This window comes from Corapipo altera, unplaced genomic scaffold (genome assembly GCF_003945725.1).
Source record: "Corapipo altera isolate COAL_440 unplaced genomic scaffold, ASM394572v1 131713, whole genome shotgun sequence".
In the NCBI taxonomy this organism is placed as follows: Eukaryota; Metazoa; Chordata; class Aves; order Passeriformes; family Pipridae; genus Corapipo; species Corapipo altera.
Genome location: NW_020885282.1, coordinates 1 through 24,269, shown reverse-complemented (window position 1 = coordinate 24,269; position 24,269 = coordinate 1). Strand labels below are relative to the sequence as shown.

The 24,269-nt window shown below is 54.2% G+C and overlaps 1 protein-coding gene across 1 annotated transcript; it reads left to right on the top strand.

The window, feature by feature from the left end:
* Positions 1–1,444: 1,444 nt before the first annotated feature.
* On the top strand, positions 1,445–19,272 carry LOC113940344 (F-box only protein 42-like; the record flags this gene model as incomplete). The annotated part of the gene is made up of 3 exons (XM_027631474.1): positions 1,445–1,556; positions 16,317–16,583; positions 19,156–19,272. Coding segments are annotated over exons 2-3 (367 nt in total), but the record flags the coding sequence as incomplete, so codon positions are not given.
* Positions 19,273–24,269: the final 4,997 nt, after the last annotated feature.

Sequence of the window (24,269 nt, the reverse complement as noted above, 5' to 3'; positions counted from 1 at the left end):
CTAATGGAGCACAAGGACCAGCCCAAACCTTTAAAAACATCAAACTTACCCAAAAAACCTCTAATTTATTCAATTTATCTCATTTACCCCCAAGATATTCCCCACGCTGATGTATTATTTTAAGCTCTGAGCGACGCAGAGGTCTCTGGGGTGGGATCCGCATTTCATTTTCCTCACTCCAAACCCATCTGCCCCTTCAAGCATCCTAAAAATCCTCATTTCCACCCAGGAAATCACAAAAACTGCCCTTAAATCCCGAATTTCCCCCCAGAGCAGGCACATTTGCCGGCAGATGGCGACTGAATTCCTTAAAAGCACCAATAAACCTCCAGCTCAAACAAACCCTGATGCAAAGCCCGGGGCGTGCGGCGCTCGGGGAGGTTTAAATCCTTGGATTTCAGCTCTTTGGGCGGCTCAGAAGGGTGGGAAACACCGTCCCCCCGCCCTGGGAGCGCGAGGAAAAGGCGCAGCAGCCTCGGGCTGTTCCTGCCCATCCTCTAGGATTTTTCCAGAGGGAAACAGGCACCGAGTTTTCCAGCAGCCGGGCATTGTTGGCTCCATCCCATGCAGCGTTCCAGCGGCGTTTTCCCGGGCGTTCCCCTCCATCCTGCTGCAAGAAGTCCCGTTCCCAGCCCTGCCTGACCGCGGGCATCCTTTGGGATCCTCTGGGAATGTGGTACTCACCTGGTGGGGGGTGAATCCCACGTCTCCTGCCGGGTTATCCCAGCCCCCCACGGGGCACTTGGGACACATTCCATGTGCTATCCCCTGCAATCCCAGCTCTCCGCGAGGCTCCCGGCTCATCCCCTCGGGCAGGGAAGGCGCCTGGGATGCCGGGCGGGCTCCTCCCTGTGGGATGCAGCTCTGTGGGACAAAGAGAGGGCGGCGGTGACTCCCTGTGCCCCTTCCCTAAGGAATAACGTCCGCACGCCACTGGCCAGCGGGACTGGCGCCAAAACACAGCGGATGTTCCCACAGGGAACGGGCTCCGCTCCCTCCTTTCCTCACCTCCATGGCCAACGGAGCACCAGTGACCTCCAGGCTCGGGGATGGGTCACATCCCGCCCGCCCGCCGAGCCCTCAGGAGGCTACAGGGCTGGTGGAAACACGCAGGGCTGGGCAGGGAGGCTCCCCGTGCCCGCGCTGTGCCTCCCGGGGCTGTGGATGAGGGTGGGAGCCCGGGAAGGGAGCGGGACAGGGAGCGGGACCCGCCCTGACCCCTCCGCCTCAGCGCCGACCTCCCCAACATGGCGGCACCGCCCGCCCGCCGCTCCCAAGATGGCGACGGGACCCGTCAAACATGGCGGCCGCGCCCCCAGTGCGGAGCGTTGACCTTCCCATCATGGCAACTCGGGCGGTTCTGTCCCTCTCATGTCACGTGATTCCGGGGGTGGTGCCGCGCCTGCGCAGTGCGCGGCCGGCGCGGCCGGGGCGGCGGCGGGAGGGCGGGGAGCGAAGATGGCGGCGCCGGCCGGGGCCGTCACCGGGGAGACGCGGCCGCCCCGCCGCCCGCAGCCCTGAGGGCCTGGCCCGGCCCGGCCCGGCCCCGCCGGCAGGTGAGAGCGGCCCCGCCGCGCGGCTTCCCACGGGCGCGGCCCTTCCGGGGCGGCGGGACTGGCCCATGGGGCGGGACGGGCCTGGCCCGGAGGGACCCACATCTGAGGGAGGAGGGTGCGGTGAGACCTTCCCCCCCCTCCCCCCAGGGGTTTTTGGGGGGTCCTCTCGCAGGGAAGAGCCCCCGGGGAGTGTAACCGGATCCCCTAAGGGGGAAGCCCCTTCCCTGCCCCGGGGGGGCGGCGCCGGGTTCCCTCAGGGCCCCAGGAAAAGCCGTGTTTCCCCCCCCAAAAACCCATGTTTCCCCCCAAAAAGCCATGTTTCTCCCCCTCAAAACCACTATTCCCCCTAAAAAAGCCGTTATTCCCTCTGAAAGCCGTTTCCCTCCCAAAAACCCACACTTCCCCCTCAAAAGCCATGTTTCCCCCAGAAAAAAACGTGTTTCCCTCTAAGAGCCGTTTCCCCTCACAAAACTGTTTACTCTTCCCAAAAAACCATTTGTCCAAGAAAAAAGGCCGTTCCCCCCAAAAAAATCCATGTTTCCCTCCCTAAAAGCCACATTTGCCCCCAGAAAAGCCATTTTTCCCCAAAAAAATCCATGTTTCCCCTCTAGCAGCTCTTTCCCCCCAAAAGCCGTTTCCCCCTAAAATCCACTTTTCCCTCCCTAAAAGCCATATTTCCCTCCCAAAAAAGCCATTTTCCCCAAAAAAATCCTTGTTTCCCCCAGAAGCCATTCCCCACAAAGCCTCATTTCTGCCCAAAAGTCGTGTTTCCCCCCAAAAATCCGTATTTCCCTCAAAGTAGGCCACGTTTCCTGCCAAAATCCCTGTTTCCCCCAAAAGCCGCGTTTCCCCCCAGTGTCCCGTTATTCCCACGTAATTCCACATGAATCCACATCCCCACTCTCATCCCTGCGCCCCTGTGTGTATAAATCCCTGGATTTTGGCCCTGGGATTGGGGTGTTGGAGCAGCCGGTGGGGTTTGGGGTGTTGCTCCCCAGTGTTTTCCCTGCCAGTCTCTTTTGGGAATGGCTTTATTTGGGATGGTTTTCCTGTCCCTGCAGGGGCTCAGGGATTATCTCCTGCCCAGACCTCTCCCTGGTGTGTTTGGCTTTTCCAGTGGGGTTTTCCAATCGGGAAGAGCATTTCTTAGGAGGGGCAGGAGCAGAGCTTGGGTGTCTTGCTGTTAACGACCCGAATTCCAAGGAATGCTTGGAGGAGGAACAGAAGGGGGGTGGAAACCCTTGCCTGGGGGAGTGTTCCATGTGTGGAATAACCCCAGGATCACTGGGAATGTCCTTGGCATTCAAAAGGCTGGAGCTCCCCCGGGAGCCCAGCAGGTCAGCAGCTGGAATTCTTCCCCTTGGCTGAAGGGACAGGAATTCCAGGGAATTCCGGTGGAGGTGCTGCTGACCTAAATCTGGGCCCGGGGTGGGACGAGGCCTTTTCCCACCTTTTTCCCAGGTGGCCTCGGGAAGCTCCAGGTCAGGAATGGTGCTGGAGTGTCCTGACAAAGTGCAACCACTTCTGGAGACAAGTCCCAGAGTGGGATGGGAATCCAGGAGCTGACTCCCTGTTATCTCCTCATTCCACAGCCCTCAGTGTTCCCACCACAGTGTTTTCCCTTAATTTTGAGCTGTTTTCCCTTAAAGTTGGTGATTTTTCCCTTAATTTTGGCATTTCCCCCTAACTTTGAAGTGGTTTACCTTAATTTTGGTGTGTTTTCCTCTAATTTTGGTGTGTTTGCCCTTAAATTTGTGATTTTTCCTTTAATTTTGGGATGTTTTCCCTTGATTTCGGGATGTTTTCCCTTGATTTTGGGCTATTTTCCCTTAATTTTGGTGAGTTTTCGCTCAATTTTGGTGTTTCCCTTCTCTCCTTCCTTTTCCTCGATCCCAAATCCCAGTGGTGTTCCCTCAGGTTGTGTCTCCCTGGGGTTGGTCTTTCCTTGGTGTCACAACTGAGAGAGGAGAAAGCAGGATCCTGGGCAGAATTCCAGCTGTTCCATAGAATCCCAGGCTGGTTTGGATTGGAAGGAGCTTAAAGCTCATCCCGTTCCACCCCCTGCCGAGGGCAGGGACACTTTCCCTATCCCAGGTTGCTCCAAGCCCCATCCAACCCGGCCTTGGACTCTTTTTTCCAAGGCAGGATGGTCCTGTCTGGCACGTGGAGCTGTTCCTACATGGATTCAATCCCATTCTCCAGGGGTTTTGTGTCTCCCCTGTGTCCCGTGGTGGTTTTGGCACAGCAGGGATGTTTGTGTGTGTTTTTCCTGACGTGTTCCCGGGAGTTTTCCCTGGCAGGTGACTCCACCCGGGCAGTGTCTCTTGGCTTTGAGAAGGCTCTGGAATATTTGGTCCCGTGGATTTTACAGGCAGCACGTGGGATTTGGAATTTTAATCCGAGTTCCCTCCAGCCTTTAGTCCCTGGGATTCTGGTTTTCCCGGCATTTGGCTGTTGGAGAAGCCCCAGGAGGAACCTCACCTGCAGGACACGTGTTCCTGCCCTGCCTGGGCTTGGAATGAAGGTGGGGATGGTTTATTCCAGCTGTGTTTTGACTTGGGAATTTCAGCCATTGTCGGCTGCGCCTTCCAGAGGGGTGTTTGCTCCCAAGGCTTCCCGGGATGTGTGGATTATCCCAGCCTTGACTCAGGAGTGTAAGGTATCCGATGCTCCCGTTTACCAGGCTGCAGCTTTGGGATGGGAGCCCGGGCATGGTGTTTGTGCATTCCCAGCTGATCCGTGAAGTTCTGCTTCCAGGGCTTCCCAGAGGCGTTGGGGCACAGCCTGCTCCCATCCCAGCCACTTCCACAGGATGTGAGCAGGGGCTGCTGGAAAAGGCTTCCCACTCCCTGTGTAAACAGAGCTGCGCCTCCCAGGGAAGTTGTTTTTCCCTGTGCATTCAGGCAGGGAGGGCTTTGTTGCAAAACATCCATTCAGGCTTTGCCCCGATGGAGTTTCCTCTGGAAATGCAGCATCGCTTCGGGATGGCTGGGAGGGCTTGGGAAAGGTGGTAGAGCCAGAGCCGGGCTCGGATTTGGCCCAAATCCTGATAAAAGCCGTGGAAAGAGGACTCTGGGATGTGCTCCATGGGTGTCTCTCCAGGTAAGAGCTCCTTTTGGAGCATGTTTTCCAGCACTGCTGTTTCCTGGGGATGTCAGTGGCGGTATCAAGGCTCGGGCTGTGCTGCCACGAGCAACTTTTGATGGAATTTAGGAATCCAGGTCAGAATTCCTTTTGAACTGCAGGATAAAAGCGGATCACGGTGACACATCCGCGTGAAAATCCCACCTGCAGAAATCAGGGCTCCTTCCCTCGGGGATCTGGCTGTGTTTGCTCCCCCGTGCCTGTGGAAATGTTGCAGAGATTTGTCTTTGTTTCCTGAGCTCCAACTGCGACGTCTGGGACTGGAAATCCCCCTTTCCCCCCTGCTTAAGGGAGTTCTGGCCCCAGGATCAGCGCTCCCGACCCGCAGGATCTCTTCCCGTGTTTCCAGCTCACTTGGAAGCCTTTCCCTGTCCTGTTTTGTCTTGGGCTTGTCGTGATTTGGGTTTTGAAGGACTCAGGGAAGTTGGTGGAGCTGCTGGAATTTATGTGGAGCTTCTTGTTGGACGGGACTTGGAACAATGTGGTGCAGTGGAAGTGTCCCTGCCCAGGGCAGGGCATGGGATGGGCTTTAAGGGCCCTTCCCACCCAAACCACTCCAGGATTCCAGGACTCTTGTTTGGTGTCAGTGGGCAGAAGATCATCTCTGGTTTCAGGAGTGATTTGGGGTTTTCTGGGTAAAAAGCAGCTTATAAATGTAAAAACTTTGCTGTGGGAAGAACTGTCCATCCCCAAACTTCTCAAATCAGGGGATCTGTGACAGAGATTAACCATTCCTGCCAGGTTGTGTCACTCTGGAGAGCCTGCAGTGATCCAAGTGATCTATCTGGGCTTTAGAAAAGAATCCTGAACCCTTTGGGTGCCGTTCTCAGTCCGGTGCCAGTCGGGGTGATGGGTGGGGGCAGGATTTTAACAAACAGGGATCTTGGGAAGCTGCTCTTGTCATTATGAGACAGACACGAGTTGGAAATCCACACCATTGCCTTGGATTTTATTTTCTCATTAACATAACGGGGATTTGCCTTGTTTTGTTGTTGTTGTGTCTTTCCCAGTATTGAATATTTAGTGTTTTCAGGCCTCACTAAACAGCCAGACTTGAGCTATGACTTGAAGGATGGGAGGATAACCTGTGTATCCCTGACATCCAGTGCTTCTCCTTTCCCCTTGACTGAGGAACAAAAAAACTCTATAAAAAATAAGAGCAAAGTCTCCAAATGGGTGGAAACTGCAGCAAATCCTCCTCCAGCCTGGGGGTGGGTCACACTCCTGAAATCTGAGCCCACTGGAATTCCTGGGTGGGATATTCCTGTCCTGGCTCGGTTGTTCTGGGGATTTGCAGGGTGGCTCGTGGGTGCTGCCCCCAGCCCCTCACACCTCACTGAGTGGGGATTCCCTGGGGATTTAGTCCCATTTCTCCATCCTGTAAAGCCTGGGCTTGGACAGGACATGGAGCAATCCTTCCAGTTTTATTCCAGGGTTGTGTCACCACCACCCCCGGGCTGTTCCTCACCTTGGATCACCGAAGAGGAAAGAATTCATCCTTCCCTTCCCACCTGCTTCACCTCCTGAGATTGAAGGGAATCCTCTGTTCCTCACAGTTTGCTGGGAGCTGGTTGAGATTCTCCCAGGGCACTGGTTTGTGGAGGGGCAGGAACAATCCCTGTGTGCCCAGGGAAGGACCCAGGGAACGGCTGGAGCTGTGCCAGGGGGTTGGGATGGATCTCAAGGAAAGGTTCTTCCCCAGAGGGTGGTTGGCACTGCCCAGACTCCCCAGGGCAGTGTCACGGCCCCAAGGCTGCCAGAGCTCCAGGAGGGTTTGCACAATGCTCTGAGAGACGGGAGGGGATTGTTGGGGTGTGTGGGCAGAGCCAGGGGTTGGATCCGTGATCCCTGTGGGTCTCTTCCAGCTCAGGATCCTCTGTGTTTACAGAGCTCTCCCAGCTCCCCATGGCCATGGAATCAGAGCCACTGTCCAGGCTGCACAGCCCGAGCTGCCATGGGCAGTTTGAGCAGGGAGATGTGATGTCTCAGAGTTAGTCCTGCCTCAAAACCAGGATTTCCCTCTGTGCCAGCCCCTGGTGCTGCCCTGCACCCAACACGCCCACGGGCCTTCGAGCTCTTGGGTTCTCCCCCCACCCTGCCCAGCACAGCCAGAGCTCCGTGCTCTGCACTTTGCAGGGGTTGCTGGGGGGGGGGGTTGCCCTCCCTAATTAATATTTTCTGCTGAAGAAGCCCAGCCCTGAATTCTGGCGTGTTCTGAATTTGCACACTCCAGCCCTTCCCACAGGGCTCAAGGGAAGAGCTGAGTTCTGGGTTTGCTTTTCAGAAATGCTGCACTTTCCGTCACCCTGCTGTGTTTGCATGAGTGTGGCATGGAATCATGGAACAGTCTGGGTTGGAAGGGACTTTAAGAATCATCCAGTTCATGCCAGGGAAACCTCTCACTATCCCAGGTTGCTCCAAGCCCTGTCCAACCTGGCCTTGGACACTCCCGGGGATGGGGCAGCCACAGTTTCTCTGGGCACCCTGTGCCAGGGCCTCCCCACCCTCACAGCCAGGAATTCCTCCCCAGTATCCCATCTAGCCCTGCCCTCTGCCACTGGGAAGCCATTCCCTTGTCCTGTCACATCCATCTAAACTCTGGAAAGGCAGCAGCACAGGTCAGGGAGCCAGAAAAACCTCTGGGACATAATCCCAGTGCTGGGGAGGGTTTGCTTGGCCTCACCCTCTTGGAACTTTTCTCCTTTACCTGCAGAACGGGGTTAATCCCCACTGTGGTGCTTCCCAGCCTGGCCCTGAGCTGCTGGAATGTGTGAGGGCAGGATGTGTTGGGCAGGTTCTCCTGGTGCTCCATGGCCAGAGGGGTTTCTGGGCTGGTGTGTGGGGTGGAAACTCCTTTTGTTCCACATTGAGAGAGAGAAAATGTCTTTAATGTTGCAAAGTGTCTGACAAACACATTAACCTGTCCTTACACCCCCCCGCCCACCCGTTTGTGGGACCAGCCCTGCTCCTGGGCAGTGCTGCTGGGTCATCCAGAGTTGGCAGCTCCCACCAAGGGCTTCCCACTGGGAATGACACAGGTGAGCTTGGAGGTGGCCCACAAAGGTCTGTGCCTTGACTCCGTGAGTGATGTGGTTGATGTGTCAGACATGGCTCTGTGGGCAGGATCAGCAGGACACAGACCATTTGTGGTGCTCATCCACTGGCAGTATCCATGTGGAGATGGTACTGGATATCCTGGTGTCCTGCCTGCTAACAAAACATTGCCTCAGCGCTGCTGCCCGCTCAGCATTCCAGCTGAGAGCTCTGGGAATCGATGGAAATTAAACCTTGGCTGCCCATTCTGCGCCAAACCGTGTTTTCTTCCAGTGTATCCCTTCTGGTTTTGTGGCTCAGAAGGGTCCTTGGGCTCGGCCTCGCTGCAGGTGAAATGTCCCTGGGCTGCTCCTCACTCGTGTTCCGCAGTGCACAGAGGGACGTTGGGGTCGGTGAATTTGGGTTGGAAAAGTGGCAAGTCCTCCCTTCTCAAGTCCTCCCTTCTCAAGTCCTCCCTTCTCAAGTCCTCCTTGGCCGGTGGCAGCGGCTGGACACAATCCCAGCTGTGCCCAGCGGGGTGAGAGGCTGGTGGGCACCTCCAGCCCCGGGGGCACCACTGGGACCCTCCGGACAAGGAGGACCCGGAGGGGCTGGAGCGTGTGCAGGGAAGGGAACGGAGCTGGGAAGGGGCTGGAGCAGCAGGAGCAGCTGAGGGACCTGGGGGGGCTCAGCCTGGAGAAAAGGAGGCTCAGGGGGGACCTTCTGGCTCTGCAACTCCCTGACAGGAGGGGGGAGCCGGGGGGATTGGGCTCTGCTCCCAGGGAACAAGGGACAGGAGGAGAGGGAACGGCCTCCAGCTGTGCCAGGGGAGGTTTAGATTGGATATTGGGAAAATTCCTTCCTGGAAAGGGTGATCAGGCACTGGAAGGGGCTGCCCAGGCAGGTGGTGGAGTCCTCACCCCTGGAGGGATTTAAAACACCCGTGGCTGTGGCCCCTGGGGACGTGTTTAGGGTGACCACGGCAGTGCTGGGGAATAGTTGGACTCGATGGTCTTGGAGGGCTCTCCCAACCTCAACAATTCCCTGGCTCCATGATTGGTGCTCGTGTGCTGCCCAAGGCCACGCTGTGGGGGAACCAGAGGCTTGAGCAGGAGCCGCACGGGGAGTTGTACCCTGGGAACCTGGACCTTGGCGGTTCCTTGGCTTCCTTTCCCAGGGACTGACACTCCCTCCTCCCTTCCCCCCAAGAAACACTGAACCTGGGCTTTGCAGCAGTGCTGGAAACCTAAATCCTGACTGGTTGTCTCACAAGGGATTGCCTGGATTCCATGGACAACACCCCCGTGGGGTGTTAGTGCTGACTGAGCCTCTGGAAGTGCTGGGAGTTCTGAAGGAAGTCGTGTGTCCATCCCTCGATGGGTTTTTGGGAACAAGACTCGTGCAATTTGCTTCCCTTCTCCCACTAATTCTTGGTCTCGTTGCCCCTCTCTGCCTTATTCAGGAGCAAGAAGGTCTCAGAGATCCTACTCTAGGATCTAAGGGGTTTAGATGGGATTTTGGGAAGGAATTCCTCCCTCTGAGGGTGGGGAGGGCCTGGCACAGGGTGCCCAGAGAAGCTGTGGCTGCCCCATCCCTGGAAGTGTCCAAGGCCAGGTTGGATGGGGCTTGGAGCAACCTGGGACAGTGGGAGGTGTCCCTGCCCATGGCAGGGGGTGGGGCTGGATGGGCTTTAAGGTTCCTCCCAACCCTTTCCATGATTCCATGATCCTTAGTTCCCCCCAAGTTTCCTAAGACAGGAAAGGAAAGACCCTGTGACGGGAGAGGGAGAGGGAAGAAGCTCCAAATCCTGGAGAGGGAGGATGCAAAGGTCCCACCCCCCATCCCGAGTGTGCCTGTGTAGGAAATGCCATTTTCCTGCTTTCCCAGCTTTCCCAGCTGCCTGCTCAGCTGGAGGGGGTGGATGTGATCCAGGGCTTTCCCGGCCAAGGAAGTCGGGGCCAGGTGGGCTCCGACACCTGCTTTCCCTGTTTGCACCTCGGGAATGCGGGTCCCTCCGGGTGGGAATTGTGCTGGGAGCAGCTCTTGGGATTCATCTGTGCAAAGAAAAGCTTGGATTTTGTACAAAATAACCCCCCAATGCAGCCTGTCAGAAAATCAGGAATTAACTCTCCCAGTATGTTTGGATGCCTCTGCTTCTGTCACTGAACCCTCTCTGAGATAATTCCCAGCTTTTCATTCCGTTATCCCGCTGGGGCAGTTTGAACTCGGGAACGGGCACCGGGCAGGATGGGAATGCAAGGTGGAAATTCCAGGAGTTGTGTTTCCAGGCTCGTTTTCCATGGGGGTTTGGGCCAGTCCCCTATGTTTGCCTCGTGGTTCCATTATGAATTCCCTCTGTTTGTGGATGAACCGGGAATGCTTTTCCAGGCTTCCCTCAAAATCTGCAGCTTTCCAAGGGCTCATCCAAGAGCTCCAGAGCTCCCGTGGTCTCTTAACAAAGGAAGAGGTGACAGTTATTCCCAGGATCTCCTGGTGAGCGGGAATTCTTGCCAGTGAATCATCTCGGGCAAGTTTGGATACATCCCTTGGGATGTTTTTACCCAAGGAGCCTCTGTTCCAAGTTTATCCTCTGACAGCGGGTGTTCCAGGAGGAGCAGCTGCCCTTTTCCTTGGAAAAACCTCTTTTTCCAGCCTCCAAGCCTTTGATTTGCTTGTTTAGGGATTATCCCGTGGTTTGCCTTGGTTTTCAGGTGAACCAGGATTGCGCTGGGAAAAGTTGAGGTGAGGACAATGGGAATGAAGGGCTCGCCGTGAGCCGGCAGAGGGAGCGTGTGAGCCCAGACACTCCCCATTCCCTGCCGAAGTGAGGGGGATTTCGGGAGAGGGGAGGAATCCCGCGGGCAAACCGACCCACTGAGCGGCTGCCCTTCGCTGCCAGGGCTCCTCAGGCCCGATCTGGGCAGGTTTTAAACCAGTGAAACTGTTTGAAGGGTCATAATATTGTCCTAAAAAATTGGGAAGTCTCCAACTGCATCCACAACAGACGCAGGGGCTGTTGGATGGTGGAGGTTTGGGCTTTTTTAGCAGCATTTTGCAGGAATGTCCCAGGATTGCAGGATGTTTAAGGATTGTCCTGGAGCCTTTTCTTTTTAGTGTGGTTTTATTAATAGTTACTATTATTAATATTTACTGTTAATATTTGATTAAGCTTTGGGGCCAATTCTGAGGCTTTGTCCTGTTATTTTTAATAATAATATTCATATCATTGTTATTGAAATGACACATTTCCCAGGGACACCTCAAGTGTGGGGTCATTAAACTGCTGCCCCCCCTTGTTTTTACAAACCCTCCCCCAACATCAAACACCAACCCCCTGGTTGGTATTCCAATAAATTATCCTGGAATAAACCTCCCCATCTTCCTTCTCCTTTGATTTTGTGGGAACACAGGTCCAGCAGGATTTCTGTTCGGGTTGTTGCTGTGCTGTTTGTGCAGGAAATGCTGCTGGGTGATGTTATATTACCACTTATTTTTTTTCTGAAAGCCTGGAAAAAAATGAGCAGGAATCTGGAATAGCTGAGTGTTGGCTCATCCGTGGGGAGGGAGGAATTCCTGGGAATTTTATACCTTTTTATTACCAATCAAAATCCAGCTGCAATGCTGCTGTTCCAGTGTAAAATGAAGTTTGGAATTTGTCTCTGGAGCCTCTAAAAATGCTGTTTTAACACACAGGGAGTCGGTGCTGGGAGAGAAATACTGGAATTTTCAACCTCAGGGATGGAATTTCAGTATCCTTAATTTTCCTGGGTGAAGCAAGGATTTATATGACAGGGAAAAAAAAGACCAATTTCTTGTTGAAAAGGGTAAAAAAAAGGAAACACTCTTTTTCCAGGGGCTTGGAATTGCCTGATTTGCAGGGATAAGGAGACCCCGTGTGCTGGTATTCCCGAGGGCTGGTATTCCTGAGGTCTCACTCCTCTGGGTGATTCTCCAGCAGCCCAGACAGGATATTGCTCATCCCAGACATTCCCAGAGGCTTTGTTTTTTTTCTTTGGCTAAAATCTGCTTTTTTTTCCTTTTGATTTTCCAGAGGATCTTCTCTGTCTGGTGCAGGTTTTGGGACTGGAAATATCATCATATTCAATGGTGGTATCCCAAATCCCACAGTTCCACAGGTCTTTACTCCCTGTGCTGTTGCCTGTATAAAATACTGTGCTTCTCCTAGGAAATAGTGCTGGATTTTCCTCTTCTCTCCCTAAAAATGGTCTCAGGTCCTGTAGGACAGAACCAGCAGGAGCAGGGAAAGCTGCCATTGGAATCCGGGATGGCACCGCTGGGGAGGCACTGAAATTCCAGGGAAAATCACCCTTCCCAGGCAGGAACTTTACCTTGCCATAGGAATTTCCTCAAGGAACACAACCTTACAATCTGACACATCTGTCTGATGGAAGAGGGTTTTTATTTAACCTGGGGAAGAGAATAAGCCTGGAAGGTCTCCGTGTCCCCCTGGTGCTCCCAGGGAGCTGCTGGCACCTGGGATGAGCAGCTCCAAAGGACGAGGGAGAGGCTGGAGCAGGTTGGAGACCCGAATTCCCGTGGAGCTCCTGATTGCCAAGTGCAATTCAAGCCCTTTCTGTCCCAGCCCAGCCAGGGCTGGTCCTCCCCCACCCCTGGAATGTTTTTTCCCAGGTGAGGACTCGGCTCCTCCGCGGGTGTTTGGAGAGAGGACTTTTTGTGGCATGTGGAAACGAGCTCTGACTCAGGGCTCTGGCTCAGCCTCTCATTTTCATTCAACAACTTTCCCTTGGAGGCTTTTTTTCCCTTTGTTTTTTTTCCCTTAAAATCCTGTTGACGGTAAAAAAAAAAAAGGGAAGGTCGAAAGCCCTGCGGGTTCTGACACTTCCTAAAGCAGCTGGAAGTTGGGAGAAGAGGAGGCAGCTCGGGATGGGAAGCACTGGTGCCACCCACACCTGAGATCCGGGGTCCATGGGGCCGGGAACGCTGCCTGCAGGTAGGAAAACCTTCTGGGATCAGGAGGGGATTTGAAGGAGCAGGTTTGGCTTCAGCCCAGTGGGGTGAATTTTGCCTGCATTTAATATTCCTCGGCTGTTTGTTCTGGGTAATTATTAAGTGGAATAAACAGCAGGTTCTTAACTAATTTCAGGAGGGGGGAGAGGGAAAATTGAAGTGCCCTGGAAGCAGGAAAAGGTTTATGGAATGTTTTGCCAGCTGGCAGAGAGGCAGCTTTTAGGAGGGGGCAGGCAAATTCCAGCAGTGCCGGCACAGCTCCATTCCATTGCCCTTCCAGCTTTTCCTGATGGGTTATTTGAAGCAATTCCTCCTTGGTCCGACTTTAGGCCGATTCCTGAAATGTTCTCCTGCTGGAATCTGACAGCATTCCTCCAGGACCAGGGTGCAGAACGGGGTGTCTGTGGGGATTGTGTTGGGCTTGGCAGTGATCAATCCGAGCACAGGGCTCTGGGATCCATCCCAGAATTACCTGGGTTGCAGGTACTTTTGGATGAGGCACAACTGATGCAATCCCTTTCTTGCAGCTTTTTGTGTGCTCAGAGATTCATTTCCAACCTGCAGCCTGGCAGGGAGCACCTTGAGCAGGGAGAGAGCACCTCTGGCATCCCCCCAAAACGCAGGAGCACAGCTCTGCTCTTGGGATAACTCAGCACAGGAGGGGGATTTTCTGCCATGGGTGTGCTGAACGGGAGCTGGCTGGGAGGCTTCAGCTCTTTCCTACTGGGATTCCTTTTCCTGTACTGGAGCAGGGTTGTGGGACTTGGCAATCCAGGGCTGGTTATTCCCAGCCCATTCCAACCAAAACGTGCCTCCGGGCCAGGTCGAGCCCAAAGGGTTATTTTGGCAGCAAGTTACCTTTTGGCTGCTGAGTTTATTGCTGGTCTTGTTTCCCTTAAGGAAAACACCAGTGGGGGTGTGAAAACTCTGGGAATGGTCACTCCCTGTGCTCAAACGTTTAGGAAATGAGGATTCAGTGGAGTGGGTGCTTTGGAATATTTATGAGCTTGGTAAGAGCTGACAGAGCTCAGTGGAGCTTCCCCATCCACGGATCTGCTGCTCCAGGGATCGAGGGGTTTCCCTACTCCTCCCAAAATCAGCTCAATTAGCTAAAATCAGCCTGGGAGATGCTTTTCCGAGTTGTTCTGTGATCAGCCTGCTGTGCTGTGTTGTTCCCGAGCCGGATCCAGAGGGTTGGAATTGGGACTTAATAGTTGGAAAAGCCCTCTTTCCAGTGGGTGTTAGTTCCTGCACTTCTCCAGCAGGAATGGGATAAGGATTTAAGGGACAAATAAAAGCTGTTAACATGGAGTTAACAACCCACTTGGCATCATCATCCCAGGATCCCGTTGTCCCTGAGCTGGAGCAAACCCCTCCTGCTTGGGATCCGGGATGGTTTTGGGGTGGGAAGCACCTCCTTTGGGGGGGCTCTGCTGGCCTGTTTTCCCAGGCTGGGAAATTCCACATAGGGAATGACCACCTGCCTCCAACCTTGCTAGTCACAGCCACCCTGCATCCCAAGGCCATTCCCAGGCTGGAGAGCAGAACACCTGGGGGTGCTTTTGCTTGGAAAAGCCCCAACCCACTGGTTTTCCATTCTTTTTAGCCCAGCTCCACTTCCCTTTTGTTTTTCCCCGTTTTCCATTCCTCAGTGCCTGGGAATGTGCTGTGTAAGGAGGTTTCCTGGCAGCAGCTCCCATGTCAGAGCGTTTGGTTCCAGCCTCTCCCTGTCACAACATCCATTCCAGGGGGATTCCTGGCACAGGAGAACACGTGGAGCAGCCACTGGGATGGGAGCTCGGAGCGGGATCCTGCCGTGGCTGCTCCCAAAGAGTGGCAGCCTCGTGGGTTTTCCAGAGCTGCTTCCTCAGGGAACCTGGCAGAAGGGGTGGCTGGTGCTGTCCCATGGCATTTTCCTGGAATTAGTTGGCATGGGAAGCTTTCCCGCTCCCTCTGCCATTCCCATGACTCCTCCACTCCGACTGTGACGGGATGGGAAAACCCTGGATGTAGCTGGAAGGTTGTAACAAGAACTTAGGTGGTTCCTGATAAATAAACATGGTTTTAATCAGGTTTGTAATCCATGTTTATGGGGTTTTGTGGGTTTTATTTATCAGGATATTTAGATATCGGGGTATTTATCCTGATAAATTTCATTTATGGGCCACATTTATAAATCAGGTTCATAATCCACATTTATGGGGTTTAACGAGATTTATTTATCAGGATATTTATATATCAGGATATTTATCCTGATAAATCATGTTTATAAATCAGGGTTATAAACCACATTTATAAATCAGGTTCATAATCCACGTTTATGGGGTTTAATGAGATTTATTTATCAGGATATTTTAGTGTCAGGATATTTATCCTGACAAATAAACCATGACACTGAATAACTGAAGTTCCTTCCAGAATTTTCTGTGATAGTGAGAGTTTGGTAAAAATGATAATAATGTTCTTGTCTTGAAGTATGTTGGGAAAAAGCTGTGTCTTGTCTTCCCTCTCGAGGAGTGGGTTTGGTTCCTGGGCTTGCTGCTGGTGGGATTTATCCCGTGGAGCGTGTGGGTCTGCATCCCGTATTTATATTTATCCTGATAAATAACCCATGTTTATAAATCACATTTGTATGGTTTGATGTGGTTAATTTATCAGGACATTTGTATATCAGAATATTTATTTATTTGTTGCCAAGGAACCAAAACGGGTTGGCAGCTTCCTGGGAAATAAGGTCGAGGGATTTGTTTTCCAGCCATGGATTTAGCCCCCCCGCGCCACGTGCCCCTGGTTAAGGTGGATTTATGGGATGAGGTGTTTCTGTCATCGGTCCGTTACCTTATACTTGAGATGTTCTGGAGAGCTGGAGGCACAACCTTTGATCCCCCAGCCTTCCATAAATCCCGGGGATTTGCTGTCCTCACCTGCTGCCAGCGGGAACCGTGTGCAAGAAAAACCAAGGGAAAGGAGGGTGTTGAAGGAAAATGGGACTGGGAATTATCCTCCAGGAAGTTTGGGGTAAAACAGGCTCAGTGGCAAAACTGCTTTCCCAGGGGTGGGAAGGTCACTGTTCCTAAACTATCTCCCACCTCTCCAAAGCTTTGCAAAACCATGGAGTTCCTAAACCATCTTCACCCTGCTCCTGCAAAACCCAGCTGTTCCTAAACAATCTCCAAAACTCTCCAAAGCTTTGCAAAACCCAGGAGTTCCTAAACTATCTCCAAAGCTTTGGAAACCCCGGAGTTCCCAACCCATCTCCAAAGCTTTGCACACCCCGGAGTTCCCAACCCATCTCCAAAGCTTTGGAAACCCCAGAGTTCCCAACCCATCTCCAAAGCTTTGGAAACCCCGGAGTTCCCAACCCATCTCCAAAGCTTTGGAAACCCCAGAGTTCCCAACCCATCTCCAAAGCTTTGGAAACCCCAGAGTTCCCAACCCATCTCCCCCTCTCCCAGGCTCTGCACCCCTGTCCTGCCCTGGGTGTTTGCGGTGGCAGAGCTTGACCGAGATCTGTGGTGTGAACCCTTGCAGGTGAATTCCTGGTGCTCCCAGTTCTCCTGTGACCCCCCCCTTTGTCCCGTTTTCCCGTTCCAGCAGTGGAGTGGGATGCCATGGCCAGCTCCTCGGACAGTGAGGACGATGGGTTCATGGCCGTGGACGCCGAGGACGCCGCGGCCGAGGGGACGATGGAGCAGGAGGAGGAGCCCCAGGCCGAGCTGGAGCTGGAGGAGAGCAGGCACAGCAGATCCATGCTGGAGCTGCCGGAGGAGGTGCTGGAATACATCCTGTCCTTCCTGTCTCCCTACCAGGAGCACAAAACCGCCGCCCTGGTGTGCAAGCAGTGGTACCGGCTGATCAAAGGTGGGCAGGGCAGGGGGTTGGGACTGCGGGGACAGGGTTGGGGCCCTGCCTCTGGCTGAGCCTCAGCTCTTGCTTTCCCCTCAAACTCTGGGATCTGACTCCTGGAGAATCCCAGCACAGCCCCCCAGCCCTCGGGTCCTGGCTGTGCTCAGGGCAGTGGGATGCTGCAGAACTGAACCCTCAGCCCCTTTTGGGGAGTGAAACCCGTGGAGGGTGTGAGCCCCCCGCCCCTGGAGCTGTCCAAGGCCAGGTTGGATGGGGCCTGGAGCCACCTGGGATAGTGGGAGCTTCCACCCATGGCAGGGCATGGGAATGGATGAGCTTTGAGGTCCCTTCCACCCCAAAACTCCCAAAGCCCAGGACAGAGCCCCTCCATTTGCTGCACCGGGATGCTCCCAGTGGTGGCTTTGCATCCCAGCCCCATTCCCAGTGTCCCATGTCTAACCTTGGCTCTACGCTGGCCTCTTGCTCTGTCCTGAGCATTCCCAGAGCTGCTGCTCCCAGCTGGAACAGCCCCGTGCCTGTTTCCTGCAGCTCTGCAGGGGATCAGTGGGATGTCAAACCTACATTAATGCATATTCACACTTCCTGAAAGAGCAGCCCTGAGCCACAGATCCTGCACTCTGCCTCCTGCCAAAGCCTCGGGGGCATATTTTAATGCTGGATGTGGATGATACAGCAAATAAGGAGGGAAAGTTGGACGAGGATCCAAACAAAACCCTCTGCTTCCCTTTGTTTGGATGCGCTGGGTGATTCCTGTTGTGATTCTGACACTTCCATCCAGCTTCATTTAAAAAACAAGGAGTTTAAGGGGAGACCACAGGTAAATCTGCTGGGATTGAACTGCACGAGGGGAACTCGTTTCTTCTGGAAAACATGGAACCAGGATGCCTTTGGCAGTTGTGTGAGGTGGTGGCTCGTTTGTGGACTCTGCACACCTGGAAGCATTGCTCAGATTCCAGGCATTTCCCACTTTGCCCAGAGTTTAACAGGAAGAAGGTTAAAAACAGGAGCACTGCCCAAAGTTACTCTTTTTTGCATAATTTTGGGGCACCAACAGCCCACACCCCTGTGGAAAGGTCTTCTCCAGGTGCTGGCCTTTCCTTGGCTGGTTCCTGGAGCAGCCTTAGGAGCTGCAAAGGATGCAGCTGGAATGGCCAAACACCTGGGATTCAGCCCAAACTGTGGGAAGCACCCCTGGAGCGGGGGGGGACGAGCATCCCGAGGCCCAGCGTGGCTCCGGGCTCAGTCCAAGGGGGGCTGGGCCACTCTGGGGCAGTTCCAGCCAAAAAGGGAGTGAATTCCCACCTGTGAGCTGTGCCCAGCGAGGTCACTCAAGGGGAACAGTGGATTTGTTCTCTCCTGCCTCAGTTTTCCTGTTTGCCAGGACACAGCTGCTGGGAAATCCTATGGCTCACATTCCCGTTCCCGTGTGACTCTCGGGAATCAACTCCTTGAGGACCCTGGGCTGGATTTTTTTATTAAAAAAACCCTTCCTGCTTTATATCCTGGAGTGGAATTTCTTGCTGGGGGTGTTCCTGGCCTGTCAGGAAGCAAATCCTTGGGGGAAAAGCTCTTGGCAGGTTGTGGCATCCTCAGTGCAGGTGCCACCGAGCATCTGCTGAGCTGCTGCTGCCACAAACCTTCTCCAGAGCCTTTTCTCTCCACAGGGAGCAGCCCCTCATCCCTGTTCCCCAACAGAAATCCTGGCAGCTCCATGAGGAGCCTGTTCCCAGCTAAATCCACTTCCTCACACAGCTGAGGAGGAATCTTTTCCTGCTGATTTTTGTCCCTGATGTCTCCTCACCAATCTTTTTCAATAAAACAGCGTCAGGCTTATTATCAAACATGTCTGTCTGATGGGAGAGGAGTTTTATTTGAAGTGGGGGAGAGAATAAGCCTGGAAGTCTGAGTATCTCCCTGAAGGCCCCCTGGTGCTCCCAGGGACCTGCTGACATGTGGGATGAGCAGCTCCAAAGGATGAGGGGGAGTCTGGAGCAGGTTGGAGACCTGAATTCCCGTGGAGCTCCTGATTGCCAAGTGCAATTCAAGCCCTTTCTGTCCCAGCCCAGCCAGGGCTGGTCCTTCCCCACCCCTGGAATGTTTTTTTTTCCCAGGTGAGGATGTGGCTCCTCTGCCAGAGTTTGGAGAGAGGACTTTTTGTGGCGTGTGGAAATGAGCATTCCCTGGGCATAATGTGCATCCACAGTCCAAAAACTGATTATCCTTTGTCCCCTGAGGCTCCTGAAGGGAAGGGAAGCTGCTCCTCGGAGTGGGATGAGGGAGCACCAGGATTGTGGGGTGGCAGAGCAAGCTGGGAGCTCTGCAGAGCATCCCATGGGCTTCCTGCCTTTCACCAAGGCTCTGCTTCCCAAGCTGGAGCTCCAGGGATGTCGTGACCTGGTTCAGTGAGTGTTGCTGATCTCCACATTTCCATTATTCCCTCTCCTCCTCCAGTTCCCGGCGTCTTTGTCCCCTCAGTGCAGGGCTTCTCTGGGGCTGCTGGGGCTGTGCAGGCACAGTTTGTCCCTGCCATGTCCCACACTTTGCTGACACCTGCTTTCCTCCCCAGGTGTGGCCCATCAGTGTTACCACGGGTTCATCAAGGCAGTGCAAGAAGGGAACATCCAGTGGGAGAGTCGCACTTATCCCTATCCCGGCACCCCCATCACCCAGCGCTTCTCACACAGTGAGTACCTGCTGGGGCCAGCTCTGTCCCCTCCTTTGGGGGGGAAACTGCATCCAGGGGGTTCCCACTGCATCCCTCGGGATGTGGCAGTGCCACACGTGCCTGTCACTGTGGGAATTCCAGCAGCTGGCCCAAGAACAGGGATTTGGGAGCTGCTGGTTGTGGCTGTGGGCCTGCTGATCCCAGGAAGTGTTGGTGGAGCTGGGCTGGGATTGGGGCTCTCTGGTTCTGCCTGTTTAATGTGCAGGGATCTTTCTGCAGCTCCCCTTCTTAGGATTAAGGCTGGAAAAGCCCTCCAAGATCTCACAGTCAGCTGTTAATGTGGTCACCCCCAAATGTGTCCCCAGGTGCCACATCCACACGTTTTCTGAGCACTTCCAGGGGTGGGGACTCCACCACCTGCCTGGGCAGCCCCTTCCAGTGCCTGATCACCCTTTCCAGGAAGGAATTTTCCCAATATCCAATCTAAACCTCCCCTGGCACAGCTGGAGGCCGTTCCCTCTCCTCCTGTCCCTTGTTCCCTGGGAGCAGAGCCCGACCCCCCCGGCTCCCCCCTCCTGTCAGGGAGTTGCAGAGCCAGAAGGTCCCCCCTGAGCCTCCTTTTCTCCAGGCTGAGCCCCCCCCAGCTCCCTCAGCCCCTCCTGCTGCTCCAGCCCCTTCCCAGCTCCGTTCCCTTCCCTCCCCACGCTCCAGCCCCTCTGGGTCCTCCTTGTCCGGAGGGTCCCAGCGGTGCCCCCGGGGCTGGAGCCTGAGCTTTGTGTCCCCTTTGCCATTGGACTCGAGTCGTTCCCATCTGAGTTTAGGGAAGTGCAGCACTCAGGGATGTTCACCAGCTGCTTGCACAGATCCTGTACATCTGTGAGGAAATCTGGGAAGGGGCTGAGTGTGCTGGATTCCGAGTGAACTGGAGCTGCTGGAGCGTTTGGAGATGGGAGCGAGCGATTCAGTTGGCACCGCTGCTGAACGTGGGGCTGAATTCTTCCCCTGCTTCCGAGTTTCTGGAAGGGAACAAAAAGGGAAAAGATACTTAAATAAAGTATCTTTGAGGGAAAGATACTGAAATAAAGCTTATTCTTTGTAGTGCAGTGGCATCGAACTGCCAAAAAACATGACTAAAATTCCATCCCATGGCTCTGATGCCAGGTCTGAGCCCCCAGGGAGGCAACTCTGTCACGGAGCAAATTTCATTTTTCTAAGGAAAAGCAAACACTAGAGCAAACCCTGCAATTCCAAGAGCAATCAGGCATCACATTTTCATCTTCCCAAGCAATAATTTATGAAGCAACCCTCGCTCAGCCTCCTGCCAGGACAAGTCCGGGAGACACTGTGGGAAACTGCGGTGAAGTCACTGTGCTCTTCCGAGAATTCCTTGTCTTCCTGAAGGATAAAAAAGGCACCACAGTTCATCCCTCATTTTTAAGCAGCCATGTTAGTGAAGTTCTTATTAATGACTTCAAGATTTCCAGTATTTCCCCTCAGTCTGAGCAGTGTTTTTGTACTGGGGCATGCTCAGGCCGGGTAGAAATTCCCTGGAAAAGGCTCAGAATTGCTCCTTTAATTTCTCCTGCTGCCCATCATGGGCTTGCTCCAAGTGTGCTGCTGTTGCACTTGACCCCAAGCGAGCTGTGTCCCTAAATGCAGTGCCCCTGGAGCGTGGCATCCATGTTGGCCTCACTCGTGTCAGCCTCTCTCTGTGTCAGCCTTGCTCCGTGCCACAGCCATGCCGTGCCCGGCCCCTCTGGAAGGTTATTGATGCCCTTTGTGTACCCAGCTGGTCTGGATTCACTTGTTTGCTGACTGAAAGGCCTGGGGTTGGGAGCAGCCCCCCAGACCCGCAGCCCCTGCTTTCCCTGGGGCACATTCCCTGTTTGGGGGCGGATACCAGTGTTAAACCCCAGCCACAAACCATTAATTCCAGCAGTTCAGAGTGAATCTCTGAACTCCCGCCTGGAATCCCAAGGTGTGGTGAGCTGAGGTGAAGGAAACAGGAGGTTTGGAGAGGGAGGGCTCCCAAAGCCATTTTTTAGGGATGAGTGATTGCCAGTTTTTGTGGGAAGACGTCATGGCCGTTGGAAGCCAGCAGTGCCATCAAAGGGGCTCTGTGTCTCTTCCAAGAATTGTTAGAACTACCCTGGGAGCATCAAAGGACCAGGGAGGGAATTTTAAGCAGTTAGAGGTCACTGTGTCTGCTCTCCATCCTGAAGGGATCCAGAAAAACTGTTTGCTAAGGAATAAGGAGCGGAAGGTCCTGCCGAGGGCAGGGAGCAGGGATCACACAGCTGATGACTATGGATGAGCTGTCACTTTTCCAAAGGATTGGACTGAAGCTGCAGGACAGGAAACATCAGTAATGCTGATTTCTTAGATCTCAGTGCACAGGTTTAGGGGCAGAAATGCTCTATATCTGGGGCTTTTTAAAAACCAGGTCAATGTTTGCAGCAACCACCGGGTTCTTTCCCGTCCCCGAGGTCAGAACCTGCCAGTTCATAGCAGGGCAGTGACTCACAGGGTGACATCACTGCCCAGAGTCGACAAACCCTGTCAGGAGGCTCAGGAATGCAGCCTGGGAATGCTGTGCCAGGAATATCGATCCTCTGCTGGGGGAGTGACTGATTGGAAACGCTCGATTCGTTTGGGTTCCACTCAGTCTGGGGTTCTGCACCGCTGGGAGGAGTAATTAAAGCAATTAATGGGTTCACAAACCGGTCTGGAGGGAGTGGGAAAAGCTGGAATGTTTGTTTTACAGGATGGGCTGCTTTTCCAGCAGAGCTGCAGCTCCTCCCAGCACCCAGTCTGCCTCAGTTTTTGGCTGATTTTTGGCTGTGCTTGGTCCTTGCACTGCAAGGGGCAGGGAAATGGTATTTTAGGGAATGAGGAGATGGATGTATGGATAGATCTGGAGATAGGAGGAGACAGGGTGACAGCTGGGGGTGTCCAGCCTGGAAGAGAGAAGGCTCCAGGAAAGAAGCCTAAAGGGGCTCCAGGAAAGCTACAGAGGGACTTTGGACAAGGGATGGAGGGACAGGACAAGGAGGAATGGTTTTAAACTAAAAGAGGGGAAATTTAGATGGGATATTGGGAATAAATCCTTCCCTGAGAGGGTGGGAGGCCCTGGTACAGGGTGCCCAGAGAAGCTGTGGCTGCCCCATCCCTGGAAGTGTCCAAGGCCAGGTTGGACAGGGCTTGGAGCAACCTGGGCTAGTGGAAGGTGCAGAGGGTGGAACTGGATGAGCTTTAAGGTCTCCTCCCACCCAAACCATTCCATGTGGGATGTTTTCCCCCTGAAGATGTGAAGATCTCTCACATGAGTTTCCTGGGTGCCCAGGGACCACACCCAGGATTTAGTGTTTTGGGAGCATCCAGACACATGCTGCTGAATTCCTGGTGCCTGGAGAACACGGAATACATCCTGGGAGGTGCGGGAATGAGCAGAGCAACACCCTGACGGGCAGACTGAGGCTCCAGAAACAAACTCCCCCTTCCCACCAGCCACGTTCTCCTGCAGCTCGGGGGGAGAAAGGGAAGAATTCCACAGAAAACCAGGAATCTTGCCTATCCTCCAAGGCAGAGCAATCCTCTCTGCTCCATCTTTAATTTCCCTCTGCTCAGAGGTGCCTGGATACCAAAGACACTAATTCCCAAAGGCAGACGCTTCCATGGATTTTTTTTGCCGCAGAGCTTGTTTTTGGGCCCAAAGCCCTTGATTTCCCTGGATATCCCTGAGGGGCTGCCAAGCCTCCTGTTCCCTCCCTGTTCCCCATCTGATCCTTTCCCGTAGGGAGCACAGGGAATGCTCATGGAAGATGCCTGGTTTAGGGGTGCATTGTAGGATGAGAGGGGATGAAATGCTGGCAGATCTGGGAAAGGAGAATAAACCAGCGGGGCCTGGGATGTGATTCAGTGACCCTATAAACTGTATGAAGCAGCTTAGGGAGGGTCAGTGAGCTGAGAACCTTAATCAGAGCTAATCTAATTAATTACAAGCTTCTAAGGCAGTTTTCTCTGCTCTTCAGGAGCAGCTCTGCTTGAGGGGATAATCCTCTTGGAAGGTTCTTCTGGCTTTCCCCTGGTCAGGGAGAGCCCTGAGCCAGCCCTGGGTTTATGGAGTCAGGGCAGCCCAGCTGCTTTTGTCCTGGGTGGAATCCAGGAGGAAAAGCCAATGATGTTGGGGTGTCACCCTGGGGTGACCCTGCTGGGAACAGGCACCACCAAACCTCTGCAGCTGGACAGGGAGACAAAACACATCCAAGGTTCCTGGGCCGGGATCAGGAGTGGGAGAGATCCCTCCCCCGTCACCTCCTGGGAACCAGACCCAGACTGGGGACAGGAATTGGATTACTGCTGACAAAAGCAGAGCAGGAGAATGAGAAGTGAAACCCACCCTAAAAACCCCTTCCCCCCCCCTCCCTCCTTCCCCAGCTCTCCCTCCTCCCTCCGGGGGCGCAGGGAGACGGGAATGGGGTCGGGAATGGGGTCGGGTCGGTCCATCCCACGTTGTTGCTGCCCCTGCTCAGGGAGAGCAGTCGGAGCCCTTCCGCTGCTCCCTGGGGTCCTTCCCACGGAGACAGTTCCCCAGGGACTCCTCCAGCCTGAGTCCATCCCATGGCAACAGTTCTCCAGGAGCTGCTGCCACGGGGGTCACTTTTCCACGGGGTCAGTCCTTCAGGAACTGCTCCAACACGGGTCCCCACAGGGTCACAAGTCCCTCCAGGAAACCTCTCCCCAGGGATCCATGGATCCTGCCAGGACCCTGCTCCAGCCTGGGCTTCCCACGGGGTCACAGCCTGTCCTGGGCATCCCCCTGTTCCGTGTGGGCTCCTCCCCAGGCTGCAGCTGGATCCATGATCCATCCTGGGCTGCAGCTGGATCCATGATCCGTCCTGGACTGCAGCTGGATCCATGATCCATCCTGGACTGCAGCTGGATCCATGATCCATCCTGGACTGCAGGTGGATCCATGATCCATCCTGGACTGCAGGTGGATCCATGATCCATCC